This window comes from Vanacampus margaritifer, chromosome 15 (assembly GCF_051991255.1).
Source record: "Vanacampus margaritifer isolate UIUO_Vmar chromosome 15, RoL_Vmar_1.0, whole genome shotgun sequence".
NCBI classification, from domain to species: Eukaryota; Metazoa; Chordata; class Actinopteri; order Syngnathiformes; family Syngnathidae; genus Vanacampus; species Vanacampus margaritifer.
In genome coordinates, this window is record NC_135446.1 from 19445516 (window position 1) to 19465019 (window position 19504).

Here is a 19504-nt window from a genome sequence, read left to right on the forward strand (position 1 = left end):
AATATATGTAGCTTGTTTAAAAAAAAAAAAATTGCGTAATTTGATCATAACAGGCTGCAGGTTAATAAATTACATTTTGTACAAACGCTGCATACTTTTCCCCCCATGCGTGTTCGTCCTATAGAGTTCCATTTATGACTGTTTAAAGCAAATATTGTTACACCATTAATAAACTTTATTAAGGCGTTTGAAGAAAACTTTAAGCGTATCCACATAATGCTTGAGGCGGTGGTTGAGCTTGTTTTGGGGGCTTGCGTCCTGACGTCACAGTTGTACGTGCAGCGTTTACGCAGATTGGCCAAGAGATGGCGCTGCTCCCACGCCCTTATGACGTCCGTGTTGATGTTATGCGCTTATTGTATTATTTTTTGTAACTAACTCGAAATTCGAAGTTCTTACACTATTATCTGTAATTTTACTTAAGCACAGTGTGAGAATTTTTTTTACCAACTCCAGTTTTAAGTATTTCTAAATGTGCTTGGCAAATAAATAAAATAAATCTTAATTATTATTGATATTTTTTTCAATACATAAATAAATGTAACAATATATGCGGGGAATAAAATTCAGAATAAAGTGCATTGTGATAGTAAAGAGTTGAGGGAATGTGATATTCGTGTTCTAACTTAAATACACATTTATGTAGGTTGTATGTTTTCTACATTCGTTTTTCTTTTCTTTTTTTTAACTGCATGTTCAAAATAAAGTTAAAACAATCACGCAATCACTATTATGTTGTGAAGTGATCTTTAATACACGTGTGTATGATCATATCGACATCATCTCGTCGTGTTGGAAAAAAAGTTAACAGTATCTCTATTTCGTCAAAACGTGCTTGCCTCTTTCGGGTTCGCTCGGTTACACTTCGGCAATTTCCGGTCATCGGACTTGACTCTCCGCCCCGCAATCATTCCTGCGTTGTTTGGGGACAGTAGCAAGATGGCGGCGGCCCCGCTGTACTGTGTCTGCCGGCAGCCCTACGACGTGAGCCGGTTTATGATCGAGTGCGACATCTGCAAGGACTGGTTCCACGGCAGGTACGTGGACTAAGGTGTTCTTCCGAAGCCGAGCTCCGTTTGAGGGGACAAACTCGCAGGGTTTGTCCGGGAAAGGCGACGCTTCTCCGAACGGCGGACCGGTGGCTATGTTAGCTTAGCTTTCGGGGGCTTTAAATCGTCTATTGACGCGAGTTGACCGAAGAAAGTGAGCTCGCGTTTACTTGAAAGCGTGTTGGATTTTTTTGAGATTGGGCCCACAAGTGAAACGACATTATGTGCAGTTTATAATTACGCTTTTAGAAATGGTTAAAAGACACGAGGTATTTTAGACAAGTAGTTTTATTCTCTAATTTGGGGTCGTCGAGCTGTTGTCAGTCAAGCTCAGCGTCATCTACAAAGGCGGCGTGTTTGCGTTCAAAAGCAATCGATTCTTGTCCCCCTTTTTGTGTTTATTTTATGTAAACAGGTCAGCGTTTGAGTCGGACTAGTGAAAGTGATGTCGGTGTACTTTAAAACGTATTTACATTGACACGCTCCTCGAGCAACTTCCTCCATTGTTAAACGTGGCTCGCTCGTATTGCTGATTATGTTGCGTTTTGAGTGCCTCGTTTTACATAAAAGGCGTCGTTTGAGAACAAGGACCTTGTTATGATGGTGGCGATTTTGATTGACAGCTTGAGAAATTTAAATCCCCCCTTTTTGAGGCACATGGCCGAGGGGGCCCCTTGAGGCTGAAATTGGAACTGCTTATGAGAGGGACCCCCTCAACATCAGCAGATTTGGGGACTTTTTAGTTTTATCAGGGTTTTTTGTCAAATATAAGTATTTAAAAAAATCGATGAACTTGTTTGATCAAGTTTAATAAATAATAATAAATTTGTGTTTTGGTTGACTGATCAAATTCTCCTATTGCTCTCCAGCTTCCCCTTTATGATATTATTTAGCATTAGCCAGCAGTTTACTCATCCCTTTGTCAGGCACTCAGCAACTTCTGCTTCCACACATATTAGTCACGTCGTGTGCCTGTGATGTTATCAGTGCTTCCCGTGACTCATTGTTACGCAACTTTTATCGTGCGTGCGTGTCAACTATCAAGTTCAGTGGCACACGCCTGTAAAGTTTGTCTCAGTCGTCGAGGTCACCTAATCAGGCCGTTTGGCAAAAAAAATGCATGACATGTCACCGTCAGGATCGGATTCGTGCCCAATGGCTTGCTTTGTGCATGTAGAGGTGTGTTGCGGGTAATGTGGGTGCGTCACCACGGCAACACTTTTGGAAATCAACAAAGCATTTTTCTTTGAAATGACGGAAGTGATTGCGTAATGGCATGAAGGGAGCTGCCAAAAGAAATCGAGGCCGCAGGATCTGCGAGTGCAGGCCAACAGGCGAAATCTTAGTGGTGCCGACCATGACATTAGCACTAAAGTTTGGAGACCCTCACGTGTAGTGTTGCCATATGTTTATCTGTATCAGTAGCTTCGGAGGCAGGACAATCTGTGTTTTGAGAGCAGTTGTCACTGTTCAACAAGAACTTTTTTACGTGTTATGTTCTGTGCAAAGTGGATTACACCCTCTTTAAAATTTGGGATCTATATCTGAAAGAGTTTTTTGTTTTGAGACACTGATACAGTGTTGACATTGTGACACATCCTATTTTTTTTTCAATTAGTGAAAAGTGCACACAGTTGTAGCGTAACAAATTGCTTGAGTGATTGGATGAAAATATATTTTGTTCTTAAACATTATAACATGGTGAAAGTATTGTTTTTGTCCACTTGCCGTCGTCATCATCGCATGCTACTGTAGTGTCTATGACTTTGAGTGTGTATGGCTTTGAAAGCTGGTGTTTGAGTTGATCAGATAGCAATATAAAAAATCAACTTTTTGGAACTTTTAGCCATGTTGAGTTTTTTTGCTCACTAAAACCATCACCAAAGTGGTGTTTTCCTCCATTCGCCCCCTTTAAGTAATTCTAGGTTATTGTGCTCTCCAAGCACCAGCCCCTCCCAACCTGAGATAACCAGCACTTTTTGACGTCATTAGGAGCGGATCCACCCCTGCACCGCCTCTGCGGACTAAACGCACGGCACGCCCACTTTTCTCTGAGACCTCAATGGGATAGCGACAAAAGTAGCCTTTATCAATAAACATTCTGTCCAAATGAATTCAAAGCAATCAATTATCCTTCACATTTGCAATGCCAAAGTGCAATGACAATTGGCCGTCTTAAAATCCATTTTGGCTGATACTTGCGTAAACAAGTAAAACTTTTTTTTTTTTTGTATTTCTGTCTAAAAGTGTCTAGCGTGTCCTTGAAGTCAATTTTCAAGTTCTGGGAATCGTCAGCGGGTCGAGCCTCGATCACATGGGGAGCCCCCTCCACCCCCCCGCGCCGCCGTTGCGCGCTAGCGGGCTAATTTAGTCGTCGGGGGTTGACTACGCAACAGAGGTGGTGATTGATGGCCGTGACACGGAGCCAAGTTCACCGCAACATCCGTCAACGTCGTGCCCGGTGTGTGAGGCCGCACTAAAGAAAGATGGATGACCTGCGCAGAGTACCTTTTTAGTGTTTACACTAAGTGGACGGATGTTGAGCCACTTGGGACCATCCATTTCAATGTCGGTCAGGTAGCTGCTGTTAAGGCTGTGTTTACATTCATTAGCGGGGCAGGCGGACTGCGTGAGTTGGTGCTTGGAGGTCAGATAAAGCCAACCCGGTGAACCTCGGCCGGGTCCCCCTTATGTGGGCGTAGCGCCTCCCCCGGTGCGGCATGCTTATTTAGAGTTTAAAATAATGGCCGTACCCGCCTCCGGCCTTTTGTGCCCCGTGGAGGACAATGAAGCCTTCTCACAGCGCCGGCTAATGAATACACCACACAGGAAGGAGGCCCCTGATGACAGGAAGTGGATGCAGTCCAAGCCGAGCGCTCGTCTCCGCTCGGAAAGAACGTTCTGCTCGCTAATCAGACCTCCGCCAAGGCACAGCAATCACAAACATGTCTGTCAGATTCGTTGAACTGTTTAGTTTTTGTGCTCTTTTTATCGAACTTTATTAGATGCCACTAAAGCCTAGGCAAATGGGAAAGTAGTAATTGGTATCAAGGAAGTATGTTGAAGCGACAATAGCTCAACTGAGAGGCTAACATCTTTTTAGCCTGCATTGTTCATGGAAGGGATAGATTATTTGTGGTGCATTTTTTTCCAAAGTCAAATCATATGTAAGTCATTTATTTATAATATATATATTTTAGAGGTGTCAAAATTAGTGCGTTCATTTTGAGTTAATATAAAGTTCCTTTAACACCACAATTTTTTTTAACGCGTGATTAATGACCACCGCTTACTTGGAAAGCCTGTACTGGGGAAATTCCAGTCACAACGCACCAGAAACGTCCACGTTAAAATTTAGCAGTAATAATATTAATAATAACGCATATATTTATAGATACTGGGGTCCAGTTGTATTTTACAATTTTAAAAATGTGCAGAATTTTACAAGTTACTTTATGTTAAAGATTAGAAAAGAAAAATGCACTGAGCTATCACCTATGTCTTACAAATGCAATTATGCAACAACAAAACAAATCAAATCATGCAACAACAACACAAATCAATAGCAGACTTGTTTTTTTTACGGTACTGTACATCTTTTTAATTTGAACTAAATTTGTTGATTTTTTATGATTTTGTTTTTTTGTGCTGATGATAAAAGATGCAGCCATATTTCTATTTAACGTTTTTCCACTTGTATGTTAACAAGAGTAGGCTGTAAACATAGAACAGAATCATTTTTGACTTTTCAGTGGTTTCCTGCATTTCTCTGTATTTTTACCGTGCAGTTAAACAAAAAAAAAAGCCACATTGTGCGAAACTCTAACATTGTCACGTGTCCTATTCAATGACGTCAGCTTATCGAGTGATGCAACATGTCATCATCTGGTGGGTTGCAGGAAATACTCGCGCCCCCTCACTTCCTCAGCCCAATTTTCTCTCCCAGCGTGGGTGACGTTAAGGAGGTCGCTAATTCTCCTTTTTCCCGCCGTGGCGGAAAAGTCAGCCGAGGTCGCTGGCTGGCGCACACAGAGGCAGGCTGTGTGTGTGTGAGTGAGTCACGCTTTCCTCCGAGCGAGCACATGGTGGAAACATGAGCCTGATACTACAGCCGAGTGCCGCTAACGTGTCTTTCCAAGTCACGCGCTGAGGCGAGCTGGCGGGGAGGGAGGAGGACGCACATCTGGCCTCAAAACACGCCGTTCCTGACGCGGGAGTCATTTCGGGACACATCTTCGTGCCCGTGTGTGTTGCAAATGTCAAGAATTCACAGGATCCCCCCCGCGCTTCTTGAGCACTAATGGCCCCTTGCACTTTTATTTCCTTTTTACACTTTCCTGCAAGTAGAAACCCTAACCCTCGCCCCCCCCAAACACACACACAGATAGGACCAGCTAAAAGTGGCACAGAGTGACTGACGCGCTCTTAATCCTATTATGTGTTGATCCAAATCAAAATGCCTGCAGGCCAAGTCACTAAACGAAGGGAAGGGAGGCAAGCAGGAGCAAGCAGCTATTTTCAACGAGCAGCCAGAAGCCATTTTAGGTCAAGTGGGGACATCTTGTCTTCTGGTGTAATCCAGTTGCAAAACGTGGCCTTTAATCACGCTCGACTCGTCTCGTTGAGTCGTCTCTTATTCCTTTTGCATCAATTCACCCATCGTCTTCACTGAATAATTCTGTTTTGTTTGCAGCTGCGTGCATGTGGAGGAACACCATGCTGTCGATATTGACGTTTACCACTGTCCCAACTGTGACGTCCTACATGGACCCTCCCTGAGTGAGTGTTGCCACTTCCCTAATAACACAAAAAAAAATGATATTGTATAAAGTATATTGGCGGCTTCAATGTGCCTTTTTGTTTTTTTCCCAGTGAAAAGACGGAACAACTGGCATCGCCACGATTACACGGAGCCCGACGACGGAGCCAAGCCGGTGCAAGCCGGCACCCCCGTGTTTGTCAAGGAGCTGCAGAGCAGGACCTTCCCCAGGTACACCACACGTCTCGGCATGCACATTGTTGCAAATGATTCATTTCTGTTACGATTATATTGGGGCTATTTAACTCTTTGACTGCCAAAAACGTTAAATAACGTTTAGTAAAATCCTAGGGAGGAGTGCCAAAGACGTTAAAAGACGTTTGTTTCAAAACAGAGGTGAAACTAACCATTTTCTATTGTTGATTACTCAAAAACGGAATAAGGTAGAAACAAACTTTTTTTTTCTGATGAAAGATGAGAGTCCAATCTTTCATTTGGTAGTATTTTTCCATAGTCCAAACACATCATTTTTTGTGGACCTTGAAAGATCAGTCAAAAGATCAGTCAAAATGCTTGGCTGGCACCCACGGCATCCCTTTTCTGAAAACGTCTGGCAGTCAAAGAGTTAACTGATTCGCTCGCAGCCATTTTCACTGAAGCAATCCCCTTCACTCCCGGCTGTTTTACTGGATTTTGACTGATTTTGCAAGGCCCACAGAATATTGTGTTCTTTTGCTATAAAAACATGGAAACGAGAGTCTCTTCTTTCATCAGGGGAAAAAAAGTATATTTCTACCTTTTTCCGTTTTGCAGCAATTAGCATTAGAATATAGCTAAGTTTCATAATTATTCATGAATCTATTTAGAATTGTGAGTAATTTAAGTTTTTTCAACATGGCCCTGGCTGATTTCCTTTGCTCTGCTGCCATTTGCTGGCCGTTTCTGTAATAACTACCATTTCTTCAACCGTTCTCTGCAGTTCAGAGGCTGCAGCAAACATTAAAAAAACGTATAAATACGTCATTGGGACACTTAAAATAGAAAGCATTCATATGTTTTTAGGAGCAAATGAGTTAAAGACAGAAGCACAACACACTAGAAGATATGGAAAATAATCAGTTATAGGGTAAACTAGCAACCTCAAATTAAACTAAAACCTTAGTAATGTATAAATAAAACAAAAATCTTGACCGTATTAAAAAACTAAACCATATAAAATTCAATAAAAACCTTTTATTGTATTGAAAAATAGACCAAAAAATCCTATCTAAATTGCATAACAAACAAATCTGACATATGAAATAAATAAAAATTTACAAAAAGTTCAACCTTTAAACCTTTATTTATAATGCATTTTAAAAAATCATGAAAAATAAGCAAAAACCCCAAACCTTAAATATATACAAATAACATACATAAGATAAACCTTGATGTTGATAAAGGCAAACAAAAATAAATAAATCTCAAATCTCAAATGGCATTAAAAAAAATACTTAAAAACCTTTCAATATACTGTATCGAAAATTAAAAATTTAAGTGATAACAAAAATAATCATTCAGTGCGAGCATGATGAAAACAAACTCCAAACGTTGACCTTCAACTTCTGATGTGTTGTCGCATGATTTGCAGCTGCGAGGAGGTTGTGATGCGCATGCGCGGCGAGCAGGTGACGCCCAAGTACCTGGAGCGCTCCGGCTTCCGCCACCCCATCGCCGTCACCGAGATGGAAGGCCTGGGCCTCAAGCTGCCGCCGCCCACGTTCGGCGTGCGAGACGTGGAGCAGTACGTGGGTACGACTCCGCCTCAAAGTCATCTGTCCAATTTCCTTGGCGTTTACGGGAAGAAACCTGCGGCCGGCTAATGGCCGCCTGCGTGTCTAACGCATTTCCGGGCCCGTCGCCGATAAGACGTCTGCCCTCTGTTTGCCGGCTCTTGTTACAAGCACATTACCCTGCCCTGCTGTGCCCATCATTAAGTTCACATTACTCCTAAAGCCCCCCACACTCCGCTGACACCCGGGTGTCGCGTTACATTTCTCAAAGCGCTCATGTCCAACAACTTGTCATGCTTGTTGAAGAGCTGGATGAGCCACTAAAACCCCCGCTCGGTCACAGATTGTTTTTTGTGCAGCTAGTAATGCTTATATTTGTCGAACTCTCCTTTATATTGGTTGTAATTCCACTATTGAGCACTAGATGGTGGTAAATTTGAAAGAACAAAACAGGAAGTATTTCAGCACATCCTAGTTTTTGTCCTGTTACTGAAATCCTGCTTTTTATGCCTACAGAAAGTGACTGCTGTAGGCTTTTTTTTTTTTATGTTCATACTTATTGTATATTGTGAGATGCTTATTTGAGCAATTAGTTTGCCAGTGTCACATAGCTGGATTGGCACACTGTTATTTTTGTGTTATCCATTGCTTTTTCACATTTGCGTGTTTGTATAGAGTATTTAACTGATTCACTCCTGGCCATTTTCACCGAAGCAACCCCCTTACTGGATTTTGACTGATTTTGCCAGTTCCATAGAATCTCTTCTATTGCGATATAAACAGAACCTACCAAAAGAAAGATCCGATTCTCAGCAGGTATTTCTATCTGTTTCAATTTTGCAGCAATTAGCATTAGAATATAGCTAAGTTTCATCATTATTCACCAATCTGTTTGGAACTGTGGGTAAATCAGCTTGTTTTCAACATGGCCCTGGTTGATCTCTGTGGCCACCTGCTGGCCATTTTTTATAATTACGACCATTAAGCGACTTCTTTATGTCAGAAGCTGTATCAAAGCCTTCTGTATGCTCTAGTATATAAAAATACATTAAAAACGGTATATTTATACATTTTTGGGTTTGAATGAGTTAAATAGGATATTTCTATATCGTGGATTTCACTTGATGGAGGATGCTAAACTTTTTTTATTATTTTTTTTAATACCAGCGTATATGTAGTGAATGTGGCTTTAGTCTTTTAAGAGCTCTTTAGTGAGGCATCTGTCTGGACTGACTCCTTTCAGGCACTTTTGTCTTTTTGCCATTCCAGCTGTTGTCCGTCATCAAACGCAGGCCAGCTGGGCTCCATGTGTGTGTGTGTTTGTGTGTGTGTGTGTGTGTGTGCGTATACACACAAAGTGTGGCGGTGTAATAAAAGGTGTGTGTCTGCAGGGAAAGTTGAACAAGCAGCTGCCGAAACCTACGTGTCGCTCCACTGTGATTTGTAGCCTCACAAATGTTCTTCGCCATCTTTTTCTAGCGTTTATTTTATCCCCGGGGCGTAAAAGATGGCCGCCGCATGCCATTTCCTTCTGGACATATTTGATAATCACTCTGGAGAGTCTGTCGTACCTTTCAGGCCATCTTTTTTCTTGTGCTGTTCTGTGGCGCGTCAACTCTGCAACTCAATGTTGATGTAATGCCTTTAATTGACCATAGGTGGCGACAAAGTGATCGATGTGATCGATGTCGCGCGGCAAGCCGACACAAAGATGAAGCTCAGTCAGTTCATCAAGTATTTCACCAGCCCGCATCGGCCCAAAGTACTCAACCTCATCAGCCTGGAGTTCTCCGACAGCAAGTGAGCGTCGTTTTCCAATCGGATCGTCATGGCGTTCTCATTCAAATTAAAAAAAATCATGTTTTGGTCTCCATGGAGGATGTCCAAACTGGTGGCGGTGCCCGACGTTGCCCAGAAGATGTCCTGGGTGGAGAACTACTGGCCGGACGACTCGTTCTTCCCCAAGCCGTTTGTGCAGAAGTACTGCCTGATGGGCGTCAAGGACTCTTACACCGACTTCCACATCGACTTTGGCGGCACCTCCGTGTGGTACCACGTCCTCTGGGTAAGCATCAGGACACGCACGCACGCACGCCGCCGACGAGATCAAAGGAAATGAGTGTTGCGCTCTCTCCATCAGGGCGAGAAGGTCTTCTACCTGATCAGGCCCACGCCCGCCAACCTGGCGCTGTATGAAGCGTGGAGCTCCTCGTCCAATCAGAGCGAGGTCTTCTTCGGGGACAAAGTGGACAAGTGTTACAAGTGTGTGGTGCCGCAGGGAACCACGCTGCTCATCCCCACAGGTACAAACCTATGATGTAACAGAACACTTGAGTATGAGTATTGCTACTCAACTCTTGAGTTGTACACATATTTAAACTTGCCCCCGCCCCCATGAATTCTTTTTTTTTTTTTGTAAAGGGTTAGAAATAGTCATAAAGCTTTTATTTAAAAAAAAAAAAAGACCACGATAAGGTGTTTTTTTTTAAACGACCACGTATAAGGCAGGTTTTTTTTCCTTAGCAACCAAAGCGTTTTTATAGATGTCAAAAATTCATTTTAACTATTTATATTAGTTTAACATTTTTTTCACACTTTTGTTAACAAGAGTATGAAAACCTTTTTTAAAAAATTTGTATTAAAACAGATATCAAATTTTTGATTAATCGTGAGTTAACTAGTGAAGTTATGCGATTAATTAGATTAATTTAAAAAAGATTATAATTTTTTTTAAATAATTAATTAGGGGCGTCGGGCGATTACAATTTTTAATCGCAATTAATCGCATGACTTCACTAGTTAACTCACGATTAATCACAAATGTTATATCTTTTCTAAATGTACAATATTTTTTTTCGAGGTTTTAATACTCTTGTTAACAATAGTGGAAAAAATGTTAAACTAATAGAAATAGTTAAAATGATGTTTTGACGTCTATAGCCGTCATTGGCACTGAATGAGTTAAAGACGACATGTATATATAGTATAGCGTGGTTTTTTTTAACAGCCATGTGTAGTAGGACACTTTTTTTGAAACATGACCATGTATAATCAGGTATTTATAAAAATAAAAAAATAATATGTATGGTAAGGCTTTTTTTTGTAATAAATGATATGTATAGAAAAATAAAATCAAAAAATGATGTATAGTAAGTTAAAACAACAAGCTATTATTTAAAAAAATTTTTTTACAAGTACCATGTATAGTAAGGATTTTTATTTATTTATTTATTTTTTTTAACGACCACACATTTAGTAATTTTATTTTCTGGCTCACTTTATAGTGATTGTTCCAAATGACGCACTATGTATACTATAAACGGCCGCTGGGGCACCCAATCCCTCCCTGCTTGGGGGCCCCTGGGGAATGTTGCTACGCCATTGGCGGTAAAGCACATCTTTTTTTGCAACACTCATCCTTGAAAAATCTACTGGAATAATCAAGTATTTGTACTTAGTTACTTGCCACCCGTGAAAAGAGCAAAGCTGTCAATCAAAGTGTCAGCGGCGCTAACTGCCAAATTGTCCTCAGTGGCTCTCTTTGTCCGAGAGGTTTGGAATTAAGTAGGAGGAAGGGTCAGCGGGTCAAGTCTTATCACACGCACACACCCAACCCCCCCACTCTCCAATCTGCTTTCTCTCACGTAGAGTTGTTTAAAAAAAATCTCTATTTGTGTGTGTGCGTGAAGATAAAAGTTGTACCGAGTGGTATTTGTTTGTTTGGATAAGATAATGGCACAGGCAGGCTTGTTTTGGATCAAGTGTTTGTAATGCTGTGGCGCCCCCTGCAGGCTGGATCCACGCCGTCCTCACCTCTCAGGATTGCATGGCGTTCGGCGGCAACTTCCTGCACAACCTCAACATTGGCATGCAGCTCAGGTGACGACACATTCAAATTCGCCTGGGATTGGAAACGCGCTAACGACGTCTTTTATTGGCCAGGTGTTACGAAATGGAGCGTCGTCTGAAAACGCCGGACCTCTTCAAGTTCCCTTACTTTGAGGCCATCTGTTGGTATGTGGCCAAGAATCTTCTGGAAACTCTCAAAGGTGAATTTGACCACAGAAAAAAATATTTGATGCTTAACTCTTTGACTGCCAGACGTTTTCAGAAAAGGGATGCCGTGGGTGCCAGCCGATTTAAGAATTTTTGACTGATCTTTCAAGGTTCACAGAAAATTATGTGTTTGGACTATGGAAACACACATACTACCAAATGAAAGATTGGACTCTCATCTTTCATCAGAAAAAAAAGTTTGTTTCTACCGTATTCCGTTTTTCAGTAATCAACAATAGAAAATGGTTAGTTTTATCTCTGTTTTGAAAAAAACGTCTTTTAACGTCTTTGGCACTCCTCCATAGGATTTTACTAAACGTTATTTAACGTTTTTGGCAGTCAAAGAGTTAAAACCACTTGAGCTATGAAATTCATTTTTTACATTTTTTTATTTGGGTGGTCCGCCATCAGAGCTCCGAGAAGACACGTGTCCACCTCCGACGTACCTAACGGAGGGCGTGAAGGCTTTAATCTGTGCACTCAAGACCTGGTTGAAGAGAGAGGTGAGTTCTCGCCACCATTTTCCAGCGTTCACTTTTCAACGTCTCCCGCTTTGACGCCTTCTGCAGGTGACTCAGCCCAACAGCGAAGTCCCCGACCACATCAGGCCAAACCACCTCATCAAGGAGCTCACCAAGGAAATACGACACCTGGAGGTAAGGATGCATATGGAGGATATGTTCTTGATCCTCTGTGAGGAGCAACTAATATTGCGGCATAACTGAAAAGCAGATGATGAGATTGAACAGCACGTGGCTCCTCAGGAGGAACCGAGCAGCGGCGGCGCAGGCGGAGTTGGCGTCAAGCCTGTCAAATCTCAGGGAAGCGTTTGTGGAGCGGGCGGCGGAGGATCCAACGGGTGCCCGTCCACTCGCGCCACCCTGGAGCGGCTGTGCCAGGCGCGGCAAGCCCGGCGCGCCGCCCGCCGCCTGCGCGAGCAACAGGCGCCCCGGACGCCGTCCAACCTGGACATCCTGGAGAGACACACCAGGGAGGTGCTGAGGAGGCTGGAGGTGGGCCCCCTAGAGGAGGTGAGGGAGGGAGACGCTTTTTTTTTGTGTGTTTTTATCCCACCATTGATGCTTTCGGCAGCGCTGACCTGTGATTTGCGCTCGGCAGGATCCGGCGTTCTGCGCCAAAGTTCGCGGGAAGCTCAACAAAGCGTCGACGGCATCGGCCGCCGCCGCGGAGTCCCTGGAGGAAAACCACCTGAGACTCATGCTGGTCAACGGCAGGATCATACGGTCAGAATACGTTCAAATTTGACCTTCAACCGGGTCCTTACAAATAGAAACTTTTTTTTTTTTTTAATTCCTTTGGGGGAAATTGAGTCCTTCTAAAAGCTCACATTTACATGACAAGACATCAAGGTAGGGCTGTGCAATTAATTGAAATTCGATTACAATTTCAATTACACTACAAAATCAGCATAATCGTAAAAAAAGAGATTATTCAAATTCATTTTGAGTTGTTTGTTTAAATTTATACATTTGCACTTTTTTTTTTATTTTATTTTAAAATAATACATTGTGGAACTTGCATAGTTACAGTGTTTTTGGGGTCCCATATTCAGGGATATGAGGCGTCCCGTGGCGTGCCCGATCAAAACGGAGTCTGAAAGGCACGCCGCCGCCGCCACTAACAAGAGCGTTGACGTCAAGTCAGACCGGAGCAATCAAGGACCGCATGCCGACGCCCACAAAATTATTGGTGAGTTGCATTCATGCTGAGTCATGATCTCACATTTGATGATAGTGCGACTTGACTTTTTTTTTCTTTTTTTTTTTTAGCAGGTGCGGAGAGAGTGAAGAGTGAACTCAGGGAAGAAGCATCGGGACACTCGTGCGCGTCAGACACGGATTCGGACAGCGACGCCCCCACGCAGGTTCGTACGAGTCTTAATTTGGGCATGAACATTTTCCTACTATTTTGTTTTAGAAAGTTTCTCTAAACAATGGCTAATTTCAACATTTTATGTTTGTAGCGCAAAGTGTCACCACTGTCGTCGTCGTCCTCTTCCGACGAGGACTCGGAAGAAGATGAGCAAAGGCAGAAAGGACACACCATCGAGCTGGAACAGTCTCGCCAGAAACCACTCAAACGGTAAGGACGACCATATTTGGGCGCCATGGCAGGTAAATGACGACGTTTTTGTCCCCCCCCCCCCCTTCCTGCAGAGAACGTCCTACCTCACCCAGCACGGAAGAAGCCATTCAGGGGATGTTGTCCATGGCCGGCCTGCTGTGCCCCACCAAGTCGGAGAAAGCGGCCTCGCCTCAGGAGCCCTGGTGGTCCTCCGGCCCCGCGGGGCAGCGGGGCCCGGCGTCCCACCAGCAGGGGGACACCAGCCCCATGGACAGCCAGGGCAACAGCAGCGAGGCCTGGGACAATCAGGGTCTGCCCAGCCCAGAGCACGACTACCAATACTGTGACCCCGACATGTCGCCGCCCCTGCACCCCTCCAAGAGACACGCCCCCAACCCACCGCCCGTCAGCAATCAAGCCACGAAAGGTTTGACAAGCAAATCATTCTCATACTTGATTTATTTATTTATACCAGCTAATGGAAATTAGCATCAATTTGCAAAGTAATTGCAAACATTCAAACAATTAAATCTGAGCGCATCACATACGAAATGAGACAATACATATTTTATAACTTTTGTTTAATTGTTTTGGAATTGCTTGATTTTTTTTTTTTCTCCTAATTTGTTTTCAGGGAAGCGTCCCAAAAAAGGCATGGCCACCGCCAAGCAGAGACTGGGCAAGATTTTGAAAATCAACAGACACAGTCGCGTTTTTGTCTGAAGAAAAGAGAAAAAAAATAAGACGCTCATTCTTTTGAGGATTTTTTTTTTTTCTTTGGGACACTTTTGTGCTTTTTGAAAATGAGATGACGTGAAGAGGACAGATGACAAAGGGTCACGCACCACTTCACCGCAAGCACACTAACGATGAAATGAAACAAAATGGAGGATGAGGAAGGGAGCGACAGCGGGCATTAAAATGGAGGACGACGATGAGGTTTACCAAACAACTTTTGATGCCTATTTGTGATTTTTTTTTTTTTCTTTCTCGGTGGCAGATTTCAAAAATGGTGCTCATGCTTTGTAAAGCTCACCAGCAATAAATAACTCAAAAAGGTGGCAGCCCCCCTCCTCCCCGCTTTTTCTACAAGCTTATTGCTGCCCCCTGTTGGTTTGAATAGGAATCTTAAAAAAAAAAAAAGCTCATGGATTTTTTGCTTAATTTATTTCTCTTATGTGATTTTTTGTTACTTTAATGTATTTATTAATGAAGAGATACATTTTTATTATATTTTGGAGGTTCTTTCTCTTTGTTTTTCTGTAAATGTGGCGTGTTTGTGTTGGTGTGCTCGTCATCTTGTCGTGTAAGCAGCTGATTTACAAATTTTCAATTCTCCGTTGCTGATGTTAACCCCCACCCCCACCCATGAGCGACTAGAACGGGTCTGTTTTTCTTGTTTTTAATACTCAATCCACGCGTGCCACTTAGTATTCTGAGCCACTGTGGAGGTTGCGAGGAGTTGGGAATAGTGCTGAATTTTGGCAGTTGTTGACTCTCAGGGAATGATGCCATGAACAGAACCTTTGATAGAAGCACCAGCCACGTCACAAATGCAGACGCGGATGTTCTCACGTTTTGTTTTCTCTTCCTGCTCTTTGCCCTTTTCTCAAAACACACTGCTCAGTGTTATGGAGTCATCCTAAAAAGATGCCAAGTAGCTTTAAGCTGTGCTCAGGTTGACGTGCGCACGACCTACGAGTGACTTTCAGCACTCAGGTGTGTAGTTGTTGACGCCACCGCCGCTTTCCTTCCTATGATCGCGGGAGTTTTGTTAAACACGAAGCTTGTCTTTTTTCCCCCTCCTCTTTTTGGCATTTGTGTTCAAGTGTTTGTTCCCAAATTGCTTATGTTCCAAACAAGATGCAAACACTGGCAAGCTGAGACACTGTTGATGCGTTTTTTTTGTTTCTGCATTTCAAAAGAAAATTTGCGTGTAAATAAAACAAATACATTAAAAAGTGGAAAGGCTCTCATTATTGATGACACATCCCAAAACATTACTTTAGATTTATTGAGTATATACAATGACATTTAGGGAAAATGTGTGAGGTGGTGTCAACTCTTGATCTGCAAAAAAAAAAGAAGCAAAAAAAAGGTAAGGTGATTAATATTAAGACCAGATTCTGAATGTGTGCCAAATCACCTTATTCCTCATCTGGTGGAATTCCAAGCTCCTCATCTGTCCACTGGGAAGCATCAGGCCAAGGAAAATGACCCTAAAAGCGTACATTATCATATTCGCCCGTCTCTAAGGGGTATATGGCTCTGGTGTGATTCTGCATTATCGCTTACCAGGACCGCGTCGTAGTCGTGCCAGAAGTGCCAGAGAATCCAAAACCACATCGCACTGCTAATAAGCTCCGCATCGAACTTTTGCTTCTTGGTGATTTGAGGATATTGTCTGTACTGCGGCTCGATGTGCGGCCCACCGCCGGCTCTACAATAACACGCACACACAGGTAATCACGTTAAATAATTTGACAGGTATACGAGATTTAACATATCGCGCGATTTGGCTTCCTTTGAGGCAAGCGGCTCGTTAGCATGGTAGCATCAGAGGCTAGCGACGCACTTACTTTCTTGTCATTACCCTTTGTGGACCCCGTCTAATGAGACCAGTGCCACCCCGGAGGATGCCCAGCACCCTCCCGAAAGAAGACATGACGGCAAATAGTAGCTATTTTACAGCATATGCGTTATAAAACGAAAAATAAAGCAGAATCTCGCCAAGGAGTCACCTTCCCCGAGAGAAACAGAAGGGTGCTCCGCCTCTAACGTCAATGCTGCTGATTGGATAAGGGACGGTCACGTGTGTTGCCGTGCGCTGATTGGCTGAATGTGAAAAGCAGTCATTTTTTCTAAACACACAGCGCCCTCTAACGCATGTAGCGCAAAACAACAGATAGGCTGAAGGCATACAATACATACAAAAAAGGGCCTCAGGCCTACAAATAAAAATTTTATATGCAATATTAATGTTGATTTATTAGCAAATTATCCTTTGCCCCCTCCCAATCTGTAGACGTAGTTTGGAGGTAGCATGCGCGTGTTTCTGTGTGCTTTGGGTTGAGGGATTTGGGAGCCAAGCAAAACATTTCCCCCTCGCTTTTCCGAGGTAAAATAACTCGCTTCTACTAGTATCTGTGTTAAATCAATGTGTTTTTTTTTTAATTATTATTTGTCTGTGAGTGACGTCATCACCGGAAACCTATTTAAATCGGCACAACCAGGCCAATCATGCTTTCTCACCTCAGACAGCAAGCAAGCATCCCGTCGTCCTCGTCCACCTTCTGCGGCTCCGCACGAATTTCCACGAGCTCATCCAACACTTTGACAGGCTGAGTGTTCGCTTTTTTTTTTCTTATAACTTTTTAAAACTCACTACTTTTTTGCTCACTTTTAACGTGATGTTGCACTTTTGGCGTGCTTACATCTCATTAACATGCTAGCTAAAATGTTTGCGCCAACGTTGTTACTGAAAGTCTTCTACGAGGTTAAACTGCACCAAAACACGTTTATTTGGCGTATATGCTGATAAATGGATTTCCCGAAGGTGAATAAAACACTTTTTACACGAAAAGAATCAATACATTCCCGTTAATTGTCTAATTATCTGTCTGCAGGAGGAAATCTTCAAATTGAGCCTAAAATTGCCGACTACGTGTGTGTGTGTTTTAGTGTAGTGTAAACACGTAAACCCATTTGAATAGAGTGTAAATAATTCTCATTTCTGTCCACCAGTTTGAACGGCCAGACTTTATGTCTTGCAACAGGCCCACAAATTACCCCAAAATGGCTGACTTCATGACAGTTGCAAGTCTCTTGCTGCTAAAAATGTTAGCAAATGTCATGTTAAGACAAACTAGCTTGTAAGGCTGAATGTTTAAAAGTAGAATGCTTACAACCAGTCCAGTGCTGCCCTGCTCTCGTCGCTGGTGAAACACACTTTCACAAAAGTACACAAGTTTGACCAGTTTTTATTTCAGCATTTGATATAATCATGGTTCAGGTGAAAGCAGACACTCGTCATAATTTTAATGTGTGCTGCAGGATCACTCCAGGAAGAACGAGCATGGCACAAAGATTCTGGCTGAGACTGAAGGAGGTTAAAAAAAAACGGCCTGATGAGACTTCCCAGCTGTGTCCGGTCTTTAATTGCCCTACCAAGTTTTTTTCTTTTCTTTTTTATTTGCATGCAGTCATGACAATTCAGTGAGAGCTGTGATATGAAGTGAGCTTTTTTTTTTTTTTTTTGCTTTCGTGTTTCTTTTCTGTAGTTTCACCAAAGCAGCACTGAGACACTGCTGTCAGACTCAAGATCCTCACTTTACCTTCTCATTTAAATTTGCATATTCATCCTGCTGTCGTCCATCGGGTGGTGCTGAAGAGCCTAATTCACGCAGCATGGCCTGACTTGTGTACTTTGAGTAAGAGCTCCTCTTCATTAAGGTTTGGACCTGTTGGGGGGAGGGGGATGAACATGATGAATAAAAAGTACTTGACTTTTTAAATTGTATTTTTTATTCTAGGTGGTGCCAGTGCAGGCTGTCAAGAAACATGTCGATGATCAACCTTCTGTCCAAATTTCAATTCAATTTTTTCAGAATTGAATTCCCCCCAAAAAAATCAACTTTTTTTTTTGTTTGACTATTCACAAACGTCAATTTTTCAAAACAAACCCTTGTCTAAATCATTGGATGAATGAGTAAATTTTGTGGTCCAGATCTTTGTATTTTGGGAAGGATTGAACGGCTTTCTCTGCTGAGGTGGTTTTATTTTAATGCCGACAATGTTTTTATTTATTTTTCTTAGATTTATTTCGTATTGTTGTCATATATTGGTATACATACAGTATTTGGATGGTTTGTATTGGTTCAAATAAAAAAAAATTGCTGTAAAGCCTGCGTCCGCTTGGAGGAAGTGTTGCTGTATCATTTGAACGTGATTCCTGTCAAGTAGTGACAACTCAGTTCTACATGTTACAAATTACTTTTATTACAAACAGGCTCGTTTTTTCAATTTTAAACGAGAAACGGGTGACAGCTCGCTCCCGTTCAAAGGGACACTGCCTCCTAGCGTACGGAGGACTGATTGCCTTTTCACGCATGTGAATGTTTAGAAATGCCTTGTGTGACTCTTGAAACAACTGCGTGATGTTTCTCTCACAAATAAACGCGCATTCAACAACTCGAGTAAAAGTGAACATTCATAAATGGGAAGTCATGATAAAATGAAAATCGCATATATATTTGTGGATCTCAAAAACACGTAATTACCGGTACATATTGTGTGACTGAGACAAATAAATCTCTAACCATATAGTTTGTTTAAAACCCACTTATCAGGACAGGCCTGCACCTCTACCATTCCAACAGTTTTTGTGTGGAAAACATGCAAAACAACATTCAAGTCAAACGCGTTCCCTGATTGACAGCTGCTAATTGTGGGCGTGCTAGCTGACGAGCGACCTTTTGTTGATATTGCTTTACGGTAGCGAGCGAGCGCGCTTCCTGTGAAGTAGCGCGTAACAATAAACCAGAGGGGGTCGTGTCGTAATTATGTTCCTAAATTATTCATATACTTACATTTACATATAAAGGGCAAATATAGAGTTTCGAAAATGTTTACATTACTCACTCAAAATACAGATGGTAGTTACCGGAAGACTTGGTCATTGAGCCGGATGTGTACGGTAACTGAGAAAGATCAAATTAAATGAAAACAAAAGCGCATGGTTGCTTAAAATGTTGAAAACCTCAACACTGCACTGTATATACAAC

At 42.4% G+C, this 19504-nt stretch overlaps 2 protein-coding genes and 1 long non-coding RNA gene across 5 annotated transcripts; 2 read left to right on the forward strand and 1 right to left on the reverse strand.

The window, feature by feature from the left end:
- The first annotated feature begins 870 nt into the window (after window positions 1–870).
- kdm7aa (lysine (K)-specific demethylase 7Aa) lies at window positions 871–15689 on the forward strand. 3 transcript variants are annotated; one of them, XM_077544271.1, is made up of 18 exons: window positions 871–1037; window positions 5743–5828; window positions 5922–6039; window positions 7439–7599; window positions 9239–9380; window positions 9459–9645; window positions 9721–9883; window positions 11372–11459; window positions 11523–11629; window positions 12048–12139; window positions 12206–12292; window positions 12386–12667; window positions 12756–12880; window positions 13210–13346; window positions 13427–13521; window positions 13621–13739; window positions 13814–14148; window positions 14356–15689. In XM_077544271.1, exons 1-18 carry the CDS (start codon window positions 940–942, stop codon window positions 14442–14444), a joined length of 2511 nt encoding a protein of 836 aa, XP_077400397.1. In that variant the 5' UTR covers window positions 871–939; the 3' UTR covers window positions 14445–15689. The 3 variants fall into 3 exon arrangements, with proteins under 3 accessions (XP_077400397.1, XP_077400398.1, XP_077400399.1); XM_077544272.1 differs by having other exon boundaries at window positions 13430–13521; XM_077544273.1 differs by having other exon boundaries at window positions 12401–12667.
- A 27-nt stretch (window positions 15690–15716) lies between these two features.
- ndufb2 (NADH:ubiquinone oxidoreductase subunit B2) lies at window positions 15717–16506 on the reverse strand. The gene is made up of 4 exons (XM_077544274.1): window positions 16301–16506; window positions 16017–16161; window positions 15868–15940; window positions 15717–15791 (listed from the first exon to the last, which is right to left on the reverse strand). Exons 1-3 carry the CDS (start codon window positions 16384–16386, stop codon window positions 15869–15871), a joined length of 303 nt encoding a protein of 100 aa, XP_077400400.1. The 5' UTR covers window positions 16387–16506; the 3' UTR covers window positions 15717–15791; window position 15868.
- Window positions 16507–18058: 1552 nt separating this feature from the next.
- LOC144035199 (uncharacterized) lies at window positions 18059–18628 on the forward strand. Its single transcript, XR_013288389.1, has 2 exons — window positions 18059–18173; window positions 18254–18628. It is a non-coding gene; the product is annotated as an uncharacterized LOC144035199 (long non-coding RNA).
- Window positions 18629–19504: the final 876 nt, after the last annotated feature.

What these genes read in the sequence shown, in the direction of transcription:
- kdm7aa (XM_077544271.1), top strand. Translation starts at nt 940, where the DNA reads ATGGCGGCGGCCCCGCTGTACTGTGTCTGCCGGCAGCCCTACGACGTG. An exon ending in CACGCTGCTCATCCCCACAG is followed by an intron (nt 9,884 to 11,371) that starts GTACAAACCTAT and finishes CGCCCCCTGCAG; the next exon opens with GCTGGATCCACGCCGTCCTC. An exon ending in ACAGCGACGCCCCCACGCAG is followed by an intron (nt 13,522 to 13,620) that starts GTTCGTACGAGT and finishes TTATGTTTGTAG; the next exon opens with CGCAAAGTGTCACCACTGTC.
- ndufb2 (XM_077544274.1), bottom strand. Translation starts at nt 16,386, where the DNA reads ATGTCTTCTTTCGGGAGGGTGCTGGGCATCCTCCGGGGTGGCACTGGT. An exon ending in CAAAGGGTAATGACAAGAAA is followed by an intron (nt 16,162 to 16,300) that starts GTAAGTGCGTCG and finishes GTGTTATTGTAG; the next exon opens with AGCCGGCGGTGGGCCGCACA. An exon ending in ACGACTACGACGCGGTCCTG is followed by an intron (nt 15,941 to 16,016) that starts GTAAGCGATAAT and finishes GTACGCTTTTAG; the next exon opens with GGTCATTTTCCTTGGCCTGA.